At 37.6% G+C, this 21844-nt stretch overlaps 4 protein-coding genes across 4 annotated transcripts; 2 read left to right on the forward strand and 2 right to left on the reverse strand.

Annotated features, from left to right (window-relative positions):
- Positions 1–584: 584 nt before the first annotated feature.
- LOC126791773 (PLASMODESMATA CALLOSE-BINDING PROTEIN 1) lies at positions 585–3649 on the reverse strand. Its single transcript, XM_050518246.1, has 3 exons — positions 3191–3649; positions 3031–3064; positions 585–977 (listed from the first exon to the last, which is right to left on the reverse strand). Exons 1-3 carry the CDS (start codon positions 3516–3518, stop codon positions 749–751), a joined length of 591 nt encoding a protein of 196 aa, XP_050374203.1. The 5' UTR covers positions 3519–3649; the 3' UTR covers positions 585–748.
- Positions 3650–4327: 678 nt separating this feature from the next.
- LOC126791005 (pentatricopeptide repeat-containing protein At3g26540) lies at positions 4328–7485 on the forward strand. The gene is made up of 2 exons (XM_050517397.1): positions 4328–6585; positions 7195–7485. Exon 1 carries the CDS (start codon positions 4328–4330, stop codon positions 6413–6415), a length of 2088 nt encoding a protein of 695 aa, XP_050373354.1. The 3' UTR covers positions 6416–6585; positions 7195–7485.
- Positions 7486–11895: 4410 nt separating this feature from the next.
- On the reverse strand, positions 11896–16806 carry LOC126789943 (ubiquitin carboxyl-terminal hydrolase 2). The gene is made up of 3 exons (XM_050516026.1): positions 16604–16806; positions 13242–16144; positions 11896–12530 (listed from the first exon to the last, which is right to left on the reverse strand). Exons 2-3 carry the CDS (start codon positions 16136–16138, stop codon positions 12293–12295), a joined length of 3135 nt encoding a protein of 1044 aa, XP_050371983.1. The 5' UTR covers positions 16139–16144; positions 16604–16806; the 3' UTR covers positions 11896–12292.
- Positions 16807–18209: 1403 nt separating this feature from the next.
- Positions 18210–19811, forward strand: LOC126792215 (gibberellin-regulated protein 12-like). The gene is given in 4 exon segments (XM_050518679.1): positions 18210–18233; positions 19407–19436; positions 19625–19684; positions 19686–19811. Coding segments are annotated over 4 exon segments (240 nt in total).
- The last annotated feature ends 2033 nt before the right edge of the window (positions 19812–21844 follow it).

A 21844-nucleotide genomic window follows, 5' to 3' on the forward strand; every position in this document is an offset into this window, starting at 1 on the left:
AGTATTTTCTAGGGCTGTCAATTTCAACACGACTCGAAACCCACACGAAATAAAACGGGTTGAACTAGCACGATTAAAAATCGGGTCAGCGGCAGGTCAACCCGCCATGACCCATTTAATAAACGAGTCAATGACGGGTTAACCCGCTAACACGAAATGAACCCGCATGACATGTTTAATAAAAGAGTCGAACTAAATTCTATATAAAATACGCGTACACAAGCTATTTAAAATGGTAATATTATATCCATATAAAGGTTTAATAAGTTTTTTCTCATTTTGAACTAGAATTTTGAGTAATACAATGAATTTTTTTATTTGATTATTGTTTCAGTTAGTTATCTTATTTAAAACAACATATATATTTATTAAATGGATTAAACGGGTTGGAAACAGGTAACCCGTTTAATAAATAGGTTGAGTTTGAGTTTAAATTTTTGACACAATTATTAAATGGGTTGGGTTTGAATTTACATTTTATAACACGCGAGACACCTTGACTCGACAAGAACCCAACCCGACACGACCCATTAAAAGTCCTAGTATTTTCCTTTTGTGAGACCTACAGACTTACCATCAAATGATAACCCTATGCCTCTATAAACTGGATGGAGTTGTACAAAGAAGAATACAACTTCTAACAAAAATGTGTACCTCTCCTTCCAGAATGGCCCGAATGCTGTTCTCCCTCCAATTAGTAACAAAAAATATAAAATAACCGGTCCTACTTGGGTTTTAATTCAGGTAACTAGAATACCAAGCAAAAAATAAAGAAGATGGCAATGAATATTGAGAGCATGAACTGAAGGGATACTGCTTTTGAATCCTCCAGGACAGGCGGAGTTGTTACCGGAGTGAGACCACCCACCACGCCATTACCAAACGTCGGATTAGTCATTGTCGTTGGTGGACTTGGAACGGTTGTGGTTGTCACCGGAGTTGTGTTTGGTGTAAGAATACTTGTCCCTCCAGCCGTGCTGCAAATTTGCATTACAGATGGTTATTAATCCTTAATTTCCAACACTTAGATGAGTTAGATCCCAATTAGAAATTTATACAACACGGTAAATAAAATTAACATAAGAAGTAAACACCATAAAGGGTAAAAGTGGTCAAAAGGGTGCAGTATAAGGAGAGATTTTTCAGTGCTACCTAGCACTACGTGGGGACAAATTTTTATAGGCTACCGTAATACCACATGACAATGCCTAATAGTCCTCCTTATCTATTATATTTCGACACGTGAATTTATCACACCAAAATTACAATCGAAAATACTTTTATTATTTGTGAAGTGACATCCATGAGTATTGATGATTTAGAGTTTAGGGTTTAAAATATAAGGTATAGGGTATAAAGTTAGGGGCTACAGGTTAGGGGTTAGGGTTTTAGAAAAAAAAACTAAAATAGTCTTTAACAAAATAACTAAAATATATTTTTTCTGATTAAATCTTGCATGTCAAATTATGATTAGAATGATAGACCACTGAATATTGTTACGTGATTTTACGGTAGTACAGAAAAATTTCTCCTACATGAGAATGTCTAATAGTTTACTATTTTAATCACAATTTAACATGAAAAATTATATTTAAGTTATTTTGTCAAATATTATTTTTGGATTTCTTTCTAAAACCTTACACCTTACACTCGAATACTCTAGACTCTAAAACTCTAAACCCGAAATCATAATTCAAAATCATCAATACCCATGAAAGTCATTTCACAAATATTTAAAACATGTTAAATTACAATTTTAGTGTAATAAATTCATGTGTCAAAATATAACAAGTAGAGTAGAGCATTGTGCATAGCACATCAAAATTTCTCAAACCATTACTTTGGTAACCAGCCAGACCATTGCTTTGATCCCATCACTACACCCTTGAAATGAGCTCTTTAGGAATCAAAATGACCAAAAAGCTAAGGAATAACTATCATACATAAATGAGAATCCAGAATAACAACCCCAAAAAATCAAAAATCAAAAATCAAATAAAATTCAATAATGAGGTTTCTGAGGAACTGCTCAGACCTGAGCATGAAGAAGACTTGAAGCAGAAGCATTATTATTATCAGATGTCCACCTCACTCAGATTTAGACTAGACCAGTCAAAATCTACTTCTTACCTCAGAATGGCCCTACTTAAAATTGAAATAAGTCCTTTACTGTAATATTTATAATGATGTTAGTCCTTTTCCATAATGTTCTGCCAGACCCTATTGGACTGGCAGCAATCTTGAACCCAGAATACAAATCTTACACCAGAGAATAGCTAGCTGTAGCTCTGATGCCCCAATAAAAGGTGAAACATCTTTACAAAATTTGAAATATGAAGTGAGAAATTACAAATTCAAAATCAGTGAGCAACCCAAGAGTTATAGAAGGGAGGGATTGTCTTCTGACAGATAGAAACAAAACCCCAAAATTTCAGCTTTCCTTGGGAATGAATGGTTGAATTTTCGACAAAACCCCATGCAAAAACACTTCACCCAATAATCCCTCTAACCAATGTGGTCATGTTGGTGCTTGTGTTTTTATTTTCTTCAGCAAACCAAGAAATGCATTTTACTGCTTTTAATTATTATTTTTTACATAATTTTCTCTTTTGGGAGGGGGAATTGGGATTCCTATAAAGCTCAAGTTCTCAACAAGTAGCAAAGGCAAAGAGAATTGTTCATGGTGCAAAAGAGTGCATCTCTTCCCTCTTTCTATACCTATAATTCATCCAAACTTTATTTTTCCTGCTCAGAAATTCTAAAGAAGCAAAAAGAGAAGAGCTATTTTTGCGTGTAGATGAAGAAACTTTCACAAATATAAGGGAATATCTCCCAACAAAAATTACAAGTAACAATCAAGTTGTAGCCTTAATGAGTTTATAGAACTAGACACTGGCAAACACGCTTCTTTTTTGTTCTTTGTTTATTCAAAGGGAATAATACCGACCAGAAGTATCAGTCGGAAAAGAAGACACGACGAACATCCCTATTGCTAAAACCAACAAGATCATTGAGAAAGTGAAACCATACCTTACAGAAGATGGGTATACACAAGATCCATAACCTACACATTCACCAGAAATGGAAAAAAACATCAGTAACAAAAGGAACATAGTTTACAGGGTTTTGTTTATTTCTTGAAAAAATGGAAGAAGAGAGGAGGAGCTAAATCGAGTACGAAGTAACATACTGGGATCGGTCTGAGCAACGGTGGCGGTGCCGGAGAAGTCACAGGAGCCAGGAGCCATAGCCTTGCGCTGATAGAAACTGTTGAACGCGTACGAGGTGTGAGCTTGGATAGTATTAGGGAGGTAACACAGTCCATCGGGCTGGATGGGAACGCAGTCGGCTCCGGAGGCACATGCATAGTCCAAGGCAGTCTGGAGAGCCTGGTTGCTGGCATCGCTTCTCGTCACGCACCAAGTTGTTGGGGCTCCTTCTGCTCCGAGAGTGCTGATACCCACGAGGGTTGTAGTTAGGAGAAAGAAGAGGAACAGAGAAGGAGGTACTGCTGCCATTGAAGAAGAGGTGGGGGGTTAAAGGGTGGTGAGAGATGTAGGCGGCAGCAGCAGAACTAGCTAGCTAGTTGGGATTTGGGAAAGGAAGAGAGAGATCGATCGAGGACTAGAAGAGTGAGAGTGAGAGGGAGTTCTTTTGGTTTTGTTATGCTTTCTGCGCTGTTTTTTTGTTTTTTTTGATTGAATTTCTGCGCTGTTTGCTTTTCCTTTTATATTTGGCTCTTATTGTGAGATGGAGGAATTTGGCTGAGGTAAAACTTACCGGGGTTTTCTTACCCTTCTGGTTTCTTATGTGGATGAACTTGCTTTTAATTTGGTTGAATTTAGTATCTTCATCTGATCAAGGAATAGTAATATGGGATTAGCTTAGTAGTTACTCCCCTTACATGGAGTTAGTGTACTATTTAAACAGCCAAAGTAATGAATCATTGGCTTTGAACTTAAACTGTGATCAAACCAAAATGATCACCTAATAAACAGAATTGTATTGCTCGTGCCCTTAGACTTTGAGAAAGCCGAACACCCAATCTAGTTATTAAGATGTCACTTGACCAAAGTAATGAACTATTCTAAAGAAAGATTTGCGTCAAACAAATACTTACGTCAAAAGACCAAATGATCTAATTCACACTCAACTCCGATATTTTGTTAAAAACCTTGTAAATATGAATTTTAAATTCATACAAAAAGATAAAAAAAAAAGGTTACGTTAGGGCAATAGTCCCCACTATAGTCACTAATCATAATGAACTAAACTACTAATCACTAATACAAAGAGCCATCCATACACAGTCTCACTACACCCCTGCATGGGTGTCAAAGCCGGCGGCACCTCCGTCATAAATCGCCTCCTCTACGACAAAGGCCACCTCACCAAACCCACCCACCCTTCCCAAACCAAATCCGCCACCGCCTCCATCCTCACTCACCTCTCCTCCGGCCGTCTCCGCCAAGCCGTCTCCCTCCTCTTCTCCTCCCCCTTCCCCTTCCACTTCTCCCTCTACTCCCACCTCTTCCACCTCTGCTCCTCCTCCCGCTCCCTCCTCGAAGCCCGCAAGCTCGAGTCCCACCTCGTCACCTTCTCCCCCACTCCCCCCATCTTCCTCCTCAACCGCGCCATCGAAACCTACGCCCAATGCGCCTCCCTCGGCGACGCCCGCGAGCTGTTCGACGAAATGCCCCAAAGAGACGGCGGCTCCTGGAACGCCCTCATCAAGGCCTACACGCTCAACCAACGTCCCGACGACGCTCTGAGGACTTTTCTGGAGATGAATAGGGTCGGGTTCCTGCCGAATGAGGTGACTTTCCTGACGGTGGTCGGGGCCTGCGCCGCGGTGCTGGATGCTTGCGCTGCAAGGCAGGTGCATGCGCTTGTTGTGAGGTATGGTTTTGGCGGGAATGTGGTGCTGGGGAGCTCGCTGGTGGATTTGTATGGGAAATGTGGGGCGATGAGGGATGCGAGGACAGTGTTTGAGGAGATTGACATGCCGAATGAGGTGAGCTGGAATATCTTGGTGAGGAGGTATCTTGAGATGGGGGAGGGGATGGAGGCGGTGAGGATGTTTTTTAGGATGCTTGTGGCAGGGGCAAGGCCGTTGAGTTTTACATTTTCGAATGTGCTCAAGGCGTGTTCGAGTTGTTTTGCGCTTGTGGAGGGGAAGCGCGCGCATGGGGTTGCGGTGAAGATGGGGTTTGAGGAGAAGGAGGTTGTTTCGAGTTCGCTTATTGATATGTATGTGAAATGCGGGAAGCTAGGAGATGCGCAGGCGATTTTCGACCAGCCTCATTTGAGGAACTTGGTTTCTTGGACTTCTATTGTTTCTGGTTATGCTATGAGTGGACAGACGTGGAAGGCAAGGGCTTTGTTTGATGAAATGCCTGAACGGAATGTGGTATCGTGGAATGCAATGTTGGCAGGGTATGCGCGTCACTTCCAATGGGATGAGGCTTTGGATTTTATATTTTTGATGCGGAAAAGTATTAATGATATAGACCAAGTCACTCTTGGGTTGATCCTGAATGTATGTGCCGGCCTCTCAGATGTTGAAATGGGAAAGCAGGTTCATGGATTCATTTATCGGCATGGATATTGTTCCAATCTGTTTGTTGGAAATGGTCTTCTCTACATGTATGGCAAGTGTGGTAACTTGAGAAATTCCAAGACAGTCTGGTTTCACCAGATTAGTCCATCACGGGATACAGTGTCTTGGAATAGCCTGTTGACAAGCTATGCTACACATCATCTGAGTGAACTGGCTATGACAATCTTCTATGAGATGCAATGTGAGACAACACCTAACGAGATTACTTTTGCAACTCTCCTGTCAGTATGTGCAAATATTTTTGCACTTCAGCAAGGCAAACAAATTCATGGCTTCATGATTCGAAATGGTTACATCATAGATACCGTGGTTACCTCGGCTTTGGTTGACATGTATTCCAAGTGTCGTTCTATTGACTATGCTTTTACAGTTTTCAAAGGAGGGACTTCAAAAGATGTCATTCTTTATAACTCCTTGATTTTGGGATGCTGTCACAATAGAAGGACTAGACAAATACTTAAATTATTTCATATGATGAAGGATGAAGGAATTAAGCCAGACCATATCACATTTCGAGGCATTTTGCATGCTTGTGCTTGTGAAGGTCTTGTTGAGTTGGGAAATCAGTATTTTGGATCAATGAGCGCTGATTATGGTATTATACCTCGATTAGAGCACTATGAGTGCATGATTGATCTTTACAGCCAGTGTGGGTATATGGATGACCTTGAAAGTTTTGTAAGGAACATGCCATTTGATCCCACAGTTCCCATGTTAACCAGAGTTGTGGATGCTTGTGAAAGACACGGATGCTTGAGGTTTGGAAAGTGGGCTGTTCAACGACTAAGTAACTGATCCATACTAGATGGAAGTCTGTTGTAATAGAAAGAGTCTGGTAGGTGTTTGCCAAAATTCAGATTCAAAATTAACATAACCAAGGAGGTACACTACTTGATTGATTGTGAAGCAGATCTGAGTTTATCGACAAGACAGACATATCATTAGACTTGAAGCTTCTTCATCAGGTGCAAATCTTATCCCCTCTTGGAGTTTCATCTGATTATATACCTGAAAATTCTCTGGTGGATACTTTGCTTTACTGGGATGAATTGGCCCAGTTGGGCCGTCAAAATGGTAGTTAGAAGATAGATTATTACTATGTAAGACTGTAGATAAACCAAAAGGAAGTAGTGGTAGTAGTAGTAGTAGTAAGGCAATAACATTTCAATTGAAAAGAGGCTGACGATGAAATATTTTCCTGCATAGATTTTGAGAAAAAACAGATAAGTTTAACTATTGCAGTGCCAGCGGAAGTTGATATTAAGTTATTAACATAGATCATATGTTATTATGAGTTGTGATCATGTTCTTATCTTATTCGCTACTTTTCTTTTAAAATGAATGCAATATATGATATCTGTTAACAGTCTGCTGGTAGGTGGTGTGAAAATGTTAGTTATGGAAGTTGTTAAAGCTTTATCTCCTGAAAACATGCTCTTTATATATCTTGGCTTTTATAACCCTTTCATCAGCAACTTTATGTTATTTTCCAGTAGCCCACTATCTTGCTTGCTTGGAATTAGCGTATTTTTGTTTGAGTAGAAGTATTCTGAGTTGCAATGATCTGATTTCAGGATTGCTAGAACTTCAGGTCTGGTGGCATTCCTCCAAGTAGTAAAAACATGTATTATTGTACGAGATAGTTCTGTTGCTAAACACAAACCATGAAAGTCTCTACAGCACTTAATTCATATAGAGTGGCAGACTCCAAGATTATAACTAGTCGATCTACTATACCATGATGAGCAAAATTATCATGGGGCACTTACATAATTATTATTAATATAGATTCCTTTTTTTTTCTTTTTTTTTTCTGAAGGTTCATCAGCTAGCTGAAGCTCATTTTGGGTACAGCTAATGCATCAGCTCATTTTGGGTACAGCTAATGCATCAGCTGATGCCCTTTCACCTATGTATAAACTGTACTAGTTTTGATCTGTGCCTAATTTTGCACGTCATAAAAGATGTATTCAATAAAGCATGAAAGCATGCGTTTAATGTGTTTGAACATTACCAAGGATATCACTATCTCTAAAACTGAATCACATTTGTAAAGCGTATAGTTCATGAGTTGTTTAATGTGTTAAGGGTATCCCAGAACAAGGAACGGATACAGTACCTTGCCCTTGCAATGTTAAGGGAAAACCTTGCAGTTTATACTGCATTGCAAGTGAAATGTCATCCATATTTTATTTTTTTGCAGAATGAAAACCTCATATACATTAGAAGCTCACAAACGTGGAAGAACAAAAATAACGAGATCGATCGGCACTGCCTAGTGATACTGTTGATGATAATCGTCATCAGTACATTTAGAACTTCAGCAAAATTGCGCGCTGTCTTGCACTGTCACCGTCCTCTTAGTCATTGACTATACTTCCTGCAGTTGGACTCCCACCGCCATATATCCAATGATATTGCCAACTTTGATGTCTCAACCATAACAAGAAGCTGGCGAAGTGAAGATGATCCTTGGCCCCAGTAGTTCTTAAAGGTTCGACTGCTTCAAATAATTATACTTTGGAATTTTGGATCCTATCTTCATCGGAACTTCCTTTTCGAAGTAGAAACGGTATTACTGATTCTTTTCTGCAGATGATGATGCACGATCGACCCTTTGTTAACATTCTTTGAAATAATACAAACCATCGTTTCTTGGGGAGTAACAGCGGGAGTAGCAAGTTAAGTTTTATCTTAGGCATGGTCATGATATCAGACAAGTCTGAACTATATACCCCTTCCAGCATTGTTGAAGATTTATCCGCTTGCGGTGGTGCTGGTTTTGTGTATGTCGTCATTCATGGTCTTGAAGCCGTCCACAGTAGCTGCCTTCTTGACATTCTTGATGATTTTCTTGGTTTTGCTCCCCTTCAATGATCTCCATTCATTACGGATTTTTATAAGACAACATTTCGAAACGAGTACTGAAAAGGGTACAACTTATAAGGTTCTTACTTCTCCTTGTCTGATTAGGAATAGGAAGTTAATTTAAATTCCGTCTTCAATCTTGTTACCGGGAGAAATTTTAAGGGCTTCTTATAAAAAAGTCTATTTTGACACATGAAATGAGAAAATAGTTACTTAAGTTTTGAAAATTAGAAAAAAGTCATGTCTTAAAACTCTTAAAGCGTTGCCCCCACAAGTCGCAATAATTACACGAGTGCTACTGGTCCTTAAAAACCAGATCTGCGTTGCGGAGTCGGGTTATCTTCTTCTCCGTTGCCACCGAAGCCTTTCAATCTCTTCGTCGTCACTCCATTGTAGTTCCTTTTCAAAGAGATAAAGAGTCCATTGTCGTCGGCGGGAGACTTGCTTACTGGGTCTTTTATTCGATTAGATACAGTTCTGGCTTTTCCTTATTCTTTTAATTCCTTACCGTCAAGATCGATTATGCCGCAACCTGCTAACTACACAACTTGATTGATTTGAATTATATATATATACTCAAGATTTGATGGTGGTAGTTTGGGCCTTTGGGGAATAAGAAGTTTCAGGACAGAAAGATATGAAGAAGAAGAAAGAGTAGATGAGTACGTGTAAGGGAGAGAGTCATGGATTTGATATGGAAGAACTATACTACTGTGGGTTTGATAATTAATGCTTAATTAGCTAGTTCTGTATTCATTTGTATAACTATCTTCTTTCTGTTGGAAGCTTCTAATTTCCCCAATGGTCTAAATAGCAGTTATCGGCATCGTATCGGTTTTGTAAAATAAGGATATAACGGAGATATATCGAGATATATTAGATTAATCATTTTTGCTAATTTTTAATTAAATTTAATATATTTATAAACATATACATCAAAATATACCAAATAAACTTAAGAAATTAAAACATATAGAGGTAAATGTACTAAATAAACTTTATAAAAAATATTTGATTGTTTTGACAATTAAAATACATAAATAGTATTAATTAATAAAAATAGAGATGATCATTCATCATAAACTCTCTCGTCATTGAATGTTATCGACGAAACTTTCATTTTATTTAAATTATTTTTTCAAAACGACGTGGTTTTAAAATATTTTTTTCAAGTACCGATATATCGGGTCAAACTCGGTTTGACATGATATATTGTCATTTGAATTGATTTTCGAGTTGACCGATATAATAGACCGATAAGCAACTTATCGTATCGTTTTCTTAATATCAGGGATATATCGGAGATATATTGAGGATATATCGGGATATTTAGAACATTGAATTTCCCCCATATGCAAATTTTTTGCATGTCACAGGGTTGTGACATGTAGTGTGACAAGGGTTGTGATAAGTAGTGTGACAGATGTTGTAACAGGGGCAATGTGTGTGACAGTGGTTGTGACAGTAGGTGTGACAGCAGGTGTGACCGCGGGTGTGACAGCAAGTATGACAACAGGTGTGATAGCGGGTGTGACAGCATGTGTGACAGTAGGTGTGACAACGGCTTTGATAGATAGTGTGACAGCAGGTGTGACATCGCATGTGATAGGTAGTGTGACAATGGGTGTGCCAAGAGGAAATGTCTAAATATGCAAACTTATGTTAAAATTCAAAGGAGATTGTGACAGGTAGTGTGATAAGAAATGTGATAAGCAGTGTGATAACTATTAGGATAGGCAGTGTAATACATCACAAATGTCGATATTTGGATTGTATGAGTTGATTTAAGAAGTTCAAAATCACATAATAATAAACAAAGATACGTTATTTCTAGTCATTCTTCTTCTTATTCTTCTTCTTCTTCTTCTTCTTCTTCAATCACATAAAATGCTGTGACATGAGGTGTGACAGAAAGTGTGATTGTGACAGTGGTTGTGATAGGTAGTGGGGCAATGCTTGTGACATGTATATAGTGTGATATGGGTTGTGATAGGGGTTGTGAGTTGTGACAGGTATTGTGACATGTAATGTGATATTAGTTGTGACAGGTAGTGTGACAGCGGGTGTGATAGGAGATGTGATAGCGGGTGCGATATGTAGTGTGACAGTGTGTGTGATAGGAGGTGTGACAACAGGTGTGATAGGTAGTGTGATAACGGGTGTGATAGGAAGTGTGACAACAGATGTGATAGGAGGTGTGACAGGTAGTGTGACAACGGGTGTGATAGGAGGTGTGACAGTGGGTGTAACAGTGGGTGTGACAGTGAGTGTGACAGTGAGTGTGATAGGTAGTGTGATAAATAGTGTGACAACGACAGTTAGTGTGATATGCAGTGTGACATCGGGTGTGACAGCTGGTGTGACAGCGGGTGTGATAGGTAGTGTGACAGTGGTTGTAACATGTAGTGTGACATAGGTTGTGACAGTGGGTGTGACAGTTAGTGTAAATAGATAATGTGACAGATTATGTGACAGCATGTGTAATAGCGGTTATGACAGGTACTGTGACATTGGTTGTGACAGGAGGTGTGACATGCCGAGAGAAAATGTAGAAATATGCGAAATTTTGTTAAAATTCAAATGAGATTGGTATAAGTATGCTCAGAATGAAGATAATAGCTAGAATTAGAGAACCTTGAGCTTCGCTTTTGCCGGAATTGCTTGGAGCACCACCATCGATGGCAGCAACCATTTGCGATAGTTGTTGCGCCTTGTACGGTTGGTCGATTCGGAGTGGATAGTATATCAAATGAAAGAGGGGAGCGAGATCTTTCTAACGGTACCACTTTCGTCAAAATCTATCACCAGACGAAAAAATTATGGCCAAAATTAGCAAAATAAGAAAAAAATAAAAAAAAAGAGTGAAAATGGGAAAACAGTTCAGAAAATATTTTTAACGTGACTTTTTCTAATTTTGTTGATTTTTTTATAATTTTTAATTAAACGTGATGATTTTTTTATAATTAAATTATAAATAGTGATTTTTTTAAATATAAATTGAAAAATGGTACCTTTTCATAATTTGTCCAAATTTTAATGTAGGTTTCAATTTTTTTTTCATTTTCTTACTCTTTTAACTTAACAATTTTTGTTGAAATGTAGGAACTAACAATATTTTTAGTTATGTCCAATATTATGAAAAGATCGTAAACAAAGCAAGCCAACTGCAACATCCATTTCACTGGATATTGATGATCTATTAACAATTACCTTCTATGGGGGTGTCAAAATTGACCGATCGTTCTACATAATGAAGCCTACGAATGATAATATAGATGGAGAAGAAGCACTGTGATGAAGCCATGAAACTACACTGAAACAATTGAGCTGTACTTAACTTCCATCTACATTCATTCTCAGTCACTCATGCTCATAGACAACAGGTCGCCAACACAGAAAATAATAAAGATTCAACTTGCAACATCCAATGAATTGAGGTCTAGGTCACCTTGACTAATATAAAAGAACGGATGAAGCGCAAGGGAAATTGCAGACAGTTAACAAATTACCAAGGATTCCAGTTAAAAACAAAAACAAAAAGACCATAAATTTTGTTGTTAAGTTCCATGGGATGATGATGGGACACTAAAAGAAAACCCTCTTTCTCTGATGATATAACTTAAAAGTATACATCTAAAGCCTAAAAATTCTCATTACACTTTGAAAGAATGGGTATCAAAACATATGGTGGACACTCGGCCTCTCTCTCTCTCTCTCTCTATCTCAAACAAACAATCTCCTTCCCTCACTCTCTCCTACCTTAACTGTATCTTTAGAAACACAGTAATGTAACATTTATGCAGCTCAAGTTTTTTCATAGAATAAGATATAAGCCTCACTAGAAAGAACCTCATCCAGGGAAACCTCACGTACATGTGCATCACTAGCATAATACCACGCATGACCAACCTTATCATTCTCTGCTTTCCCTTTGCTCCTTTCACCGCCTCTCACGTATGCAACATAGTGGCCTCCTCTCATGGTGCCAGAATGCTCCACAACCCCAATTAGGTGGTATTTGTACTTCTCCATTTCTTTGCACCTGAGAACACAGTAACGACACTTGCAATAAGCAATTTACCCTACATGCGACCAATTTCTTTGAGATAAATACATTAAACAAACTAGGAACAGAAAATAGATAAACTGCGTACATTCTGAAATAAGGGAATGTGCTACAAAACGAAGCAATTGAAGCATAATTGGATCCAGGGATAATGTGCTATATTACAAAACAAATTGAATTATTTCAATCATTTGCAACAGACAGGAACATCAATTCAGAAGGGCTTAACCAAACACCTTGTGGCAATGACAGTGGAAAGTTCAAAAAGCTGAATGATTATATGTTATAATGTCAAGTTGCCAAAGCTGTTGCATTACTGTTATATATTTTGTGCATCTGTCCCACCCAGTTTTTGGGAATTTTCAATAAAATCTGATTTTGTTGCAATATCATGATTAATCTTGCTCTGGTGTTCAGCTGTTAGCTACCATATTCTTGTAATAATCTCTGTTATTTAAAATTCATAATTTCTCTTCCACCAAAAGAAAAAAAAACAATAAAAGAAACTATGAGCATATGTCACCATTCAGCTTTATGCAACCATATCTTAAGAAATCATAGCATAATTCATCTATCAAAGTTCGAGTGAAGTAACTAACAATACACAGAATCACGAAAAGCAGTAACATTGCTATCGTGTTTAGCAATCTGAACTGAAATCATTGAAAGAAAAGGTGAGGGAGCTACCTGGAATCCATATATGGTCTGAGCTCAATTTTTTCTCTGAAAGTCACATGGCCGTTCAATTTACTTAAGCGACCACGAGCATCTTGGCTAAATCTTTTTAGATGAATGGTCAAAATAGCTGGAGCCCTGTCAATTAGGACCCGTTTTGTTGCATCCCTCTTCACCTTCACATGTTTGGAATTTATTTCCTCATCTTCACTGGCTTCTGATTCATGATCATCTGATTTCTTAGAATTTATCTGTAGAGAATTTTCAGAGGCACATCCAGCAGTACTAGCCTCATCAGCACATGAATCAATGGCTTGAGTGCTGATATTTTCTGGGGTATAACTGTTATTGCAATTCATAGTATTACTTTCTGTTGGAAGTACATCTTTCATGTCACTATTTCCTTCTAGTTGTTGACAATCAGGAATCATCTTATCAGATGGAGCATTCTCAATTGACGTGTAATTTTCACTCGAGCAATTCGTCTTCCCCCCAACCAAAACCAAGTTTTCATCAGAATGGTTGCAACCAGTATTGTTATTGATATTTCCATTACTAATATTACTGATATCAGCAGTGTCTGAACTCGAAGAAACACTTCGGACTCTGGTCTCACACCCATTTATTGATACTTTGGTTGTTGATTTTCGCTGCTTCTTTTCTTCCAACTTTTGGCGGTGCAGAGATTTGGAACAGTTCTCACAATGCCAGGCATTTTCATTGGCAAGAAGCTCAGGCTTTATGAAATGAGCCAAACAACTCTCTACAGATACCGGAGAATTTGTATCATCAACTTCATCTGGTTCAGACTCACTAGCTACAAGACTAGTTGCTGTACCTTCCTCACCTGTAGAGGGCCTTGGACTGGGCCCCGAAACAACCTCAGGCTCATTAAATAAGTCCCCCAAGCCATCAAAATCATCTTGTCCACAACCCACAGTTGATGAAGATGCCTCTCCTTCTGCTCCCACGACTTCCTCAGCAGTGGGACATCCTTCCTTATATGGAAGCAACAAAACTTCAGAACTCTGATCCTCTTTATATGGAAGCAGTAAAATTTCAGAGCTTTGAATCTGTAATGGGAGCTCGTCATCCTCATTTACTGAAGAGACGTTTGGTTTTACATTCTGTTCTCCAGTAAGCCTGAGATCCTTATCACTGATTTCAGAGCCACTCTGTTGTGATACATCAATAAGAGATGTATTGATAGATTTAGAAACTTCAGCAATCGAAATAATTGCATTTTCTGAAGTCAAATCACCGTCATCTAACATAATTCCGTCATCAAGATAATCCATCCATGAGAAATCATTCAACAAAGCTGATGCATGTTCTGCTGCATCCTCAGAGACTTGTTCATCCTTAGATTCTTGGACAGCTGATAGATTATTCAAAACCATGTCACTGCTGGTACTTTGTTCACGTACAATTAGCTCAGCAAAAGGTTCAGGTGCATTTAGCTCGGTAGAATGTTCAGGTACAGTTAGCTCAGTAGAAGTTGACTGTACCTGGTTAGAAAGCTCACTGCTGTTACTTTGTTCAGGCACATTTAGCTCAGTAGAACTTGACTGTACCTGGTTCGAAAGCTCACCGCTGGTTGATGCAGTTGCAACTCTTGGAGATGTTACTGAGCTCTTGTCTTTGATAACTTTTGCTCTAACCTTTCCACTCCTCTTGGGTGGAAGCTTTGTCTTCTTTGCTCGAGAGCTTGGTTGGGAAGACTTAGGTGGGGATTTCCTGGTTGGGACAGGCAGTGATAGATCTAGGAATGATTCATAAACAGTTGATGAGTGACCACATTCAACACAGCAGACAGTACTTGATATCTGTCCCCCAAATACAGCATCAACAAATGTAGGAACTGGATTTGATGAATTTCCATTTTGCTGGGGCGGACTTGTACGTTTCCTCATACTCAACTCTTCAGTGCACAATCCATCCAGTAAACAACGAAGCAATTCATGACTGTCTTGCTGCTGATAGCCTCTAAATTGGGGAGCCTTGGAACAGATACACCCAAAAAACGATTTAGGGTTTATCACATTCTTGTGTCCTGCCTCTTGCTTTATTTCAGTAAAGAGTTTCTTCAAGGAAATAGTAAGAGGTCCAGCAGGTGCTTCAAAATTTAAGAAGTATACCCGCAACCTATCAATAGCTAGAAGGTTCTGTAGAATAGAATTGAAGAAGCAAGTGTTCCCAAGATTAACTAAGCCTCTTACTACATAACCTCCTCTTCCATCCAAAAGGCCTGATGTATTGATAACTGCTTTAATTTCGCTTGTCACACTGCCACTACCAAACCATACATCCTCAATATCACCTGATGAATCCTCCGTCGAATGACCTTTTATTAATTTTGCAACATCAGAAAATACATCTTTTTCTTCACCATTCTCCTCCGTCTTATCAATGGTAATAAGTGTGTTGCACTGAAAGCACCACCGCAACTGCGGGTTATCAAACTGCACCACCAATGGGTGACGAGTTTGCCTTGCATGCCGAATTGCATGGCATTGAGGGGTTATTGGAAGTCCAATGCCCCCACAAGCAAAATGACCGCATGCTAAACAAAGCCAAACAGACTTTGATTCAGATTTAGAATCACCATCTCCTTTCTTTTTAGCATGTTTGCCCCTTCCTTTGCCCCCCTTCCTATCAATGGCGCCTTGCCTACAATCTTCACACCTAACAGCTGCTGAAGACCCAATTTTAGCATTCAGTTTATTCAAATCAATACCTTTGTCGATGTGAGGACAAGGTTTTCTCACTTTTGCAACTGAACCTCCATCCTCATCACCATCATCCTTAATGTTTGGGTTGCTTGGTGCATCAACCTTCTTCGGGGAATCTGGTACAACCCACTTCTCCTTTTGAGGAACTCTAGCCTTCTTCTTAACCTTCTTCCCCATTAGCCCCTTGAATAAATCCAAATACACCAATCAATTATCACCAATAATACCAACAATAAGATATCACAAAAAAATTAAACCTATATTGGCACATCTGCAAATTCACAAACTAACCCCATTAACTACTCAGAAACACACAAACTGCTGCAACCTACATCAAAATAACAAAACCCAATACAAAGTTTACTCTTTTAACAAAAACCCTATTGCCCATTATAGACAACAAATCGAACAAGTGGATGAACAATCCAAACTACCATTAGATACGGAAAACAAAGACACCCCTACAGAAAAAACATGTTTTTTAACAAACCCAAGTGAGGATTTGGATTGAAAAGTGATAACAAGAGCTTCAGAGCAACTGTAGAAGTGGAGCTGGAGCATAAATCCAGCCCAGAATTAACAATACTGAAGATACTGAAATAAAAAAATTAATTGAAAAAAAAAAGATGGAAACTTTAGTACCTCAAAATCTGGGGGAAGAGGAGAGCAGGAAGTGTTGCAGAGTTAGGGCAAGAGGGAATAGAGAGATGGGTGGTGTTTGAAGATGAGGAGGATGTAATAAGGGTTTGAGAGAGGAAGGCGAGAGAGGAGAGGTGCGAGGGGGTTTGGCGCACCCTCCAATCTATTGCTTACTAGCTTTGCTACCTCCCCTCAATCAAAAGAGAGGCACAACAGACATCTGTTGTGTTCAGCTGTTGTGGCGCTCCAGAGCCGTCTGATCGGACTGTTTAACTACTATTTACTGTTTAACCAGATCGGACTGTTGTTGATCACCACACAGTGTTCAACAGCTAACCAGTGATGGGCACTCAGACATATGAGATACCACTGTTACTCACTGGTAATACAGAGAACCTTTTTTCTTTTGAGAATTTTTTTTTATTCAATTTTTAGTTTAGAAAATATCAATTAATCCAGAAGTTGTATGAAGATCCATGATATTGTTTTTTTAAGGAGAACTTCAGTGGCAATTTTATTTAAGGAGTAAAACATTTTTACAAGGTGCTACACCTGGTTAAACAAGTACACGCTCACAAATGATATATTATTTAAAAAACGTCAAATATAGAAAATAACATCATTCTCAGAAAACCTACTCAGAACAACAAATATGTACAAGTGTTCTGAACCTGGGCACATGCAATCCATGCCAACGTCTATGTCTTGACATTTTCTACCACATCCCCATCCTTGGTCTGAGCATGTTCGACATCCATCAACGACGGGATCTAACCTTCGTCAAGCTTCTTTGTGACACCAAAGTCAGAAGCAATCACACGTGTAACCATGTATGGAGTCACACTCCTTGGCTTAGGTTTCGTTCTGCTACCACCAGAGCAACCCCAATCTCTCTTCTTAAAAATTTCTTAGCTTTTTTGACAATCTCAACATTACCCCCCCCCCCCCCCCCCCCCACCACCACCCCCCAAGGCTACCTCTACTAATCCAAATCAACCTAAACTCTAAATCCGATATGCTAAATAAACAGTTAACTAATCTGGATCATTAACGGATCAACAGATCAATTTTCAATCCAAATTCGTAAATCTATCACTGTTCGAACAAGATAAGGATCAAAATTCGATCCATTTACAGGTCAAGCTGGAAGGCAGCATGGGCTAAGACCAGTGCATGTCGAGCTCTCTTGTCATCTTAGACATCATCCTCCACTGGAGAATGACGAGAACCCAAAATCACACCAACGGTTTCACTTCTAGCGTCGTCTATGTTTTGATTACCATCGACCGCTTATTTGATTGCTTCAAACCTAATTAGGATATGTTGTCAAAGAGGAGGAAGCGCGAAAGACCATAGTTGTGGGGTTGAGATCGAATGCAAAAGCACATTATCATCATCCGAATCAGGACAAGTTTCCAATACGATCGATCTAACTACACTCACGATAACACCCCAATAAGCGCTCATACTTAAATTGGAGACAGAGGACGTCTTCGCAAGGAACCCTAACTCTCCTTGTTGGTCGAACTTCTTCATGCAGTAGGAGGGTGATTGAACCTTAATCACTAATTTGGTCACATCAGGATGGTTGACTACTAGCACAGGCATGATGGTCTCTCCAATCAAACTGAATGTGAGCAGCATGAGCAAAGTTGTAGTGATCGAAATCCCAAGATTTCCACCCGAATTCAAGAAAATGAAACTAGGTAGTCAAAATTTCCACCCTAAACCCTAATACTCAAAACAAGCAAATGAACTTGTTTTGAGTTTTATGAGTCTGACCTATCGTTAACTGACTTGTAGTGGAGGCATGTCAGCCATGTCTCCATCAAGATCATTGGTCAAATTGGTTTCTCGCCAGTTGGAATACGATTCATTCCAAAAAAAATATTTAGATAATACATCTTAATTATTACAATGTATAGAATAGATAGTTTTTATCTAAATTAATTGTTGGCAAGGGCTGGAGAAGGAGAAATTTATAACTTTACCAACATGTGGGATGTGTATTAAGAAAGATGAGAGGTGTAAATAAAATATATATCTTCATTCCTTAGATACTTTTGTGGATTACAAGAAATGCATCTTTTCACAGTGCATAGGCTGTATAGCTAGTGAATACTTTTTTTTTTTGAATGGTAGTTAGTGAATAATTTACTATGTATAGTTGAATGTTTAAAATTCAAGGATTTTTCTTGGGTTTTTTCCATTCTTAACTTATGTATACAACCAAATGCAATCTTCAGTGTATAGGCTTAGGTTGGATATTATATACCTTAAAATATATAGGTGAATATTTAAAATTAAAGTGATTACCATATACTTAGCTCCTAATAAATGTACACTTCATTTTACCCAGCATATATATCCTTACCCAACTAGTGTAGGGGCATCTTATTCCTAACATTCGAATGCCTATCAAACGAGATTGAAAATCTAAGATGGCTAGTTTCTCATGGATTTCCATTACTTTCTTTTTCATCTTTGTCTTCGCTCCAATACTTTGGTACTAGTTTTAATATGCTATCTATCTTATTTCAATGAATTAGTTGATTATATGTATATGCGTGTTCCATAATACCCAAATAATACATTAATTTTTCCGGGTTTATCTTTCTAATAATCAAATTCATTTTTTCACTACAGGCTTAATGGGAAGGACTAAGTCCAGGAGCTACGCCTGATGGAATCATTCATCCTGTAAGTTTGTTTAGAATGATTCATGAATAACAACTTCTTAGACTTTAAATTTTTATGATTAATTTGATCTTACATATGTATTTAACTTGTCTCATGATACTTACAGAATGGAGGTGAAGGATCCCTTAAACCTGAACATATGTACCTCACTTCATTTATATATTAATTTTCACCTCAAAATATCTAACTGCTATTGGAGAACTCATGATATTTGGAAGATTGAAGTGGTATTTTAATTAATATTTTCTTAAAATATGGTTTCAATATATTTCAATATATATTATATTAATTTATTACGACTAATCCGATTTTGGTTTTTGTTCTGAATGTGTGGCGGCGTGTGATTATCGGTGTTCAGAAACCTCACACAAGAAGCCATGCCTGTTTTTTTTTTTACAATATATGTTGTCAAAAATGTTTGTGCGTCCCATCGGGCACATATGGACACAAAGAAGAATGTACATGCTACAATAACTGGAAAACCCAAGAAGGAGGTCCCAAATACCCTTGAAGGCAAACTTTTTTTTTAAAGGGGTTTGGAACCCAACCTAGTTGGGAGGCTCAGCCTCACGCCTGGTTCAAAAATGCAAACTATTTTTGCAACGCTTTAATTATGAGAACAATAGAATAAGGAGTATGGATACTCCTTTTATGTTTAGTTCTTTTCTTCTTATTTTAAGAAATGAATAAAATTGATGCATATTCTTAAATGATGTCTTAATATATATATATATATATATATATATATATAAAGATTAGAACGACAGTCCTCACGCTAATACTATTAGTGTAACAACATCCTGAAACCACACAATTCATGGGGGACATTGAGCCTACGTCCCAAAGTGTAACAACATCCTAAAAGACCACATATCAAGATTCATTACATAACTTTACAACCTAACAAGCACAATTTATCCATGAGTGCATTATTAGCTCCCTCATTTAGGGGGGGGTGTATTATATGTGGATTTAGTGGGAGTTTTAAAGAAATCTATTAAATTCAAAAGTCTAGGTGTATTCAATACAGATTTTAAATTGTCCATACAAGTCTAGATGTATTCAATTAGGATTTTAAAAAGTCATTATGAAATCCATGAAAGTCTGAGGGTATTCAATCAAGACTTTTAAAATGAATAGAAGTCTGCGAGTATTCAAAATGTCATTCATACTTATGGAATTAAAAACTCATATAATTTCATGGACTTTATAGTGTTAATTATACACACCACAATCCAAAAATTGTCTACCCTCTAGACCAAAGATTTTCATGGACTTTTCCGTGGACTTTCTTATTGTATTTTGTTTTCTCCACCATTTTTCTTTATTTTCTTTGTCTTTTTTTTTACCAATTCTTTTTCGTACAACCCAACATGTTTATTTAACATATGATCTCATGATTGTTTTCATCTTCTTTATGTTATGTTCTTACATTGTATCTCTATACTTATTAAAATCTCATTCTCATATATGGACACATGTCCAATACTAAAAATAAAAACAATGACGATGAAAGAAGTACGTAAGAAGAAAAGAGACTAATAATCATATTAATGTTTCATGAGCACCGACTTCTTTAATTTAAAACTTCCGGAACAATTTATTTACTTAAATTTTTTTGGTACCTATTGGTTGATATATTAAATTTGAAGGGTTTATTTTATTTTCTTATAAATAAGCGAGATTTTCTAATTTCTTTGTAATAGATACAAGTTATACAACCAATAAATTTTCTAAAAACAAAAAGTTGTTCCGTAGAAAAATTTTCTTAGCATGCACTAAATCCTCGTCCAATAGCATCCAAAAAGCGTTAGAGAACTCATAAGTCCAACCTAGATGTTTAAGGCGCAGTCAGGAGTGAAACAAATTATCACTTAACGGTGGACTTGTAGTTGAGAGACATGGTATGCACATATAATATGAATGCTGAGAGATTTATAGAAGTCGATCAATATGAATTATGTGGATTTCAGGAATCAATAAGTTTGTAGAAATCAATCAAAAGTTTGTGGTTGAAATCGGTGATTTTAATAATTATATGAAAGCCGGTGTACTTTTTAAAGAGTCTGTAGACTTTTTAAAAAATCTGTCAATTAAAATAAGTCAACACAAATCTATATACAATACACCCCCTTAGTCATGCGTGTGTGTGTTTTTTTTTAAAAAAACACTGCACTTATGGATAAAATAATTATAATTTTATAACAAATTTTCAATCTTCATTTATTTTGAATTATAGATATAATAGATAAAGAAAAAAAACAAATCAAAATAAAAACGAAATATTGCATAGTTTTTAGATTGATTCATCCCAAATTATTTAAGTGAGATCAGCTTTCCTCACAAATGTTCACTACTTTCATATTGGTGAAGTCCTTCTCCTTTACCTTTCTCTTTATGTAGATGTCTCTTGCCATGACCTCAATAATTGTAACTGAAGCTCCTTCAATGCCAGTAGAGGATGCATAAATTGGTTTCCATTGACATATCAAATTATGAAGTCACAAACTACTAAATTTTTTTTATTGATTAGGTAAATTAGTT

This window comes from Argentina anserina, chromosome 4 (genome assembly GCF_933775445.1).
Source record: "Argentina anserina chromosome 4, drPotAnse1.1, whole genome shotgun sequence".
NCBI classification, from domain to species: Eukaryota; Viridiplantae; Streptophyta; class Magnoliopsida; order Rosales; family Rosaceae; genus Argentina; species Argentina anserina.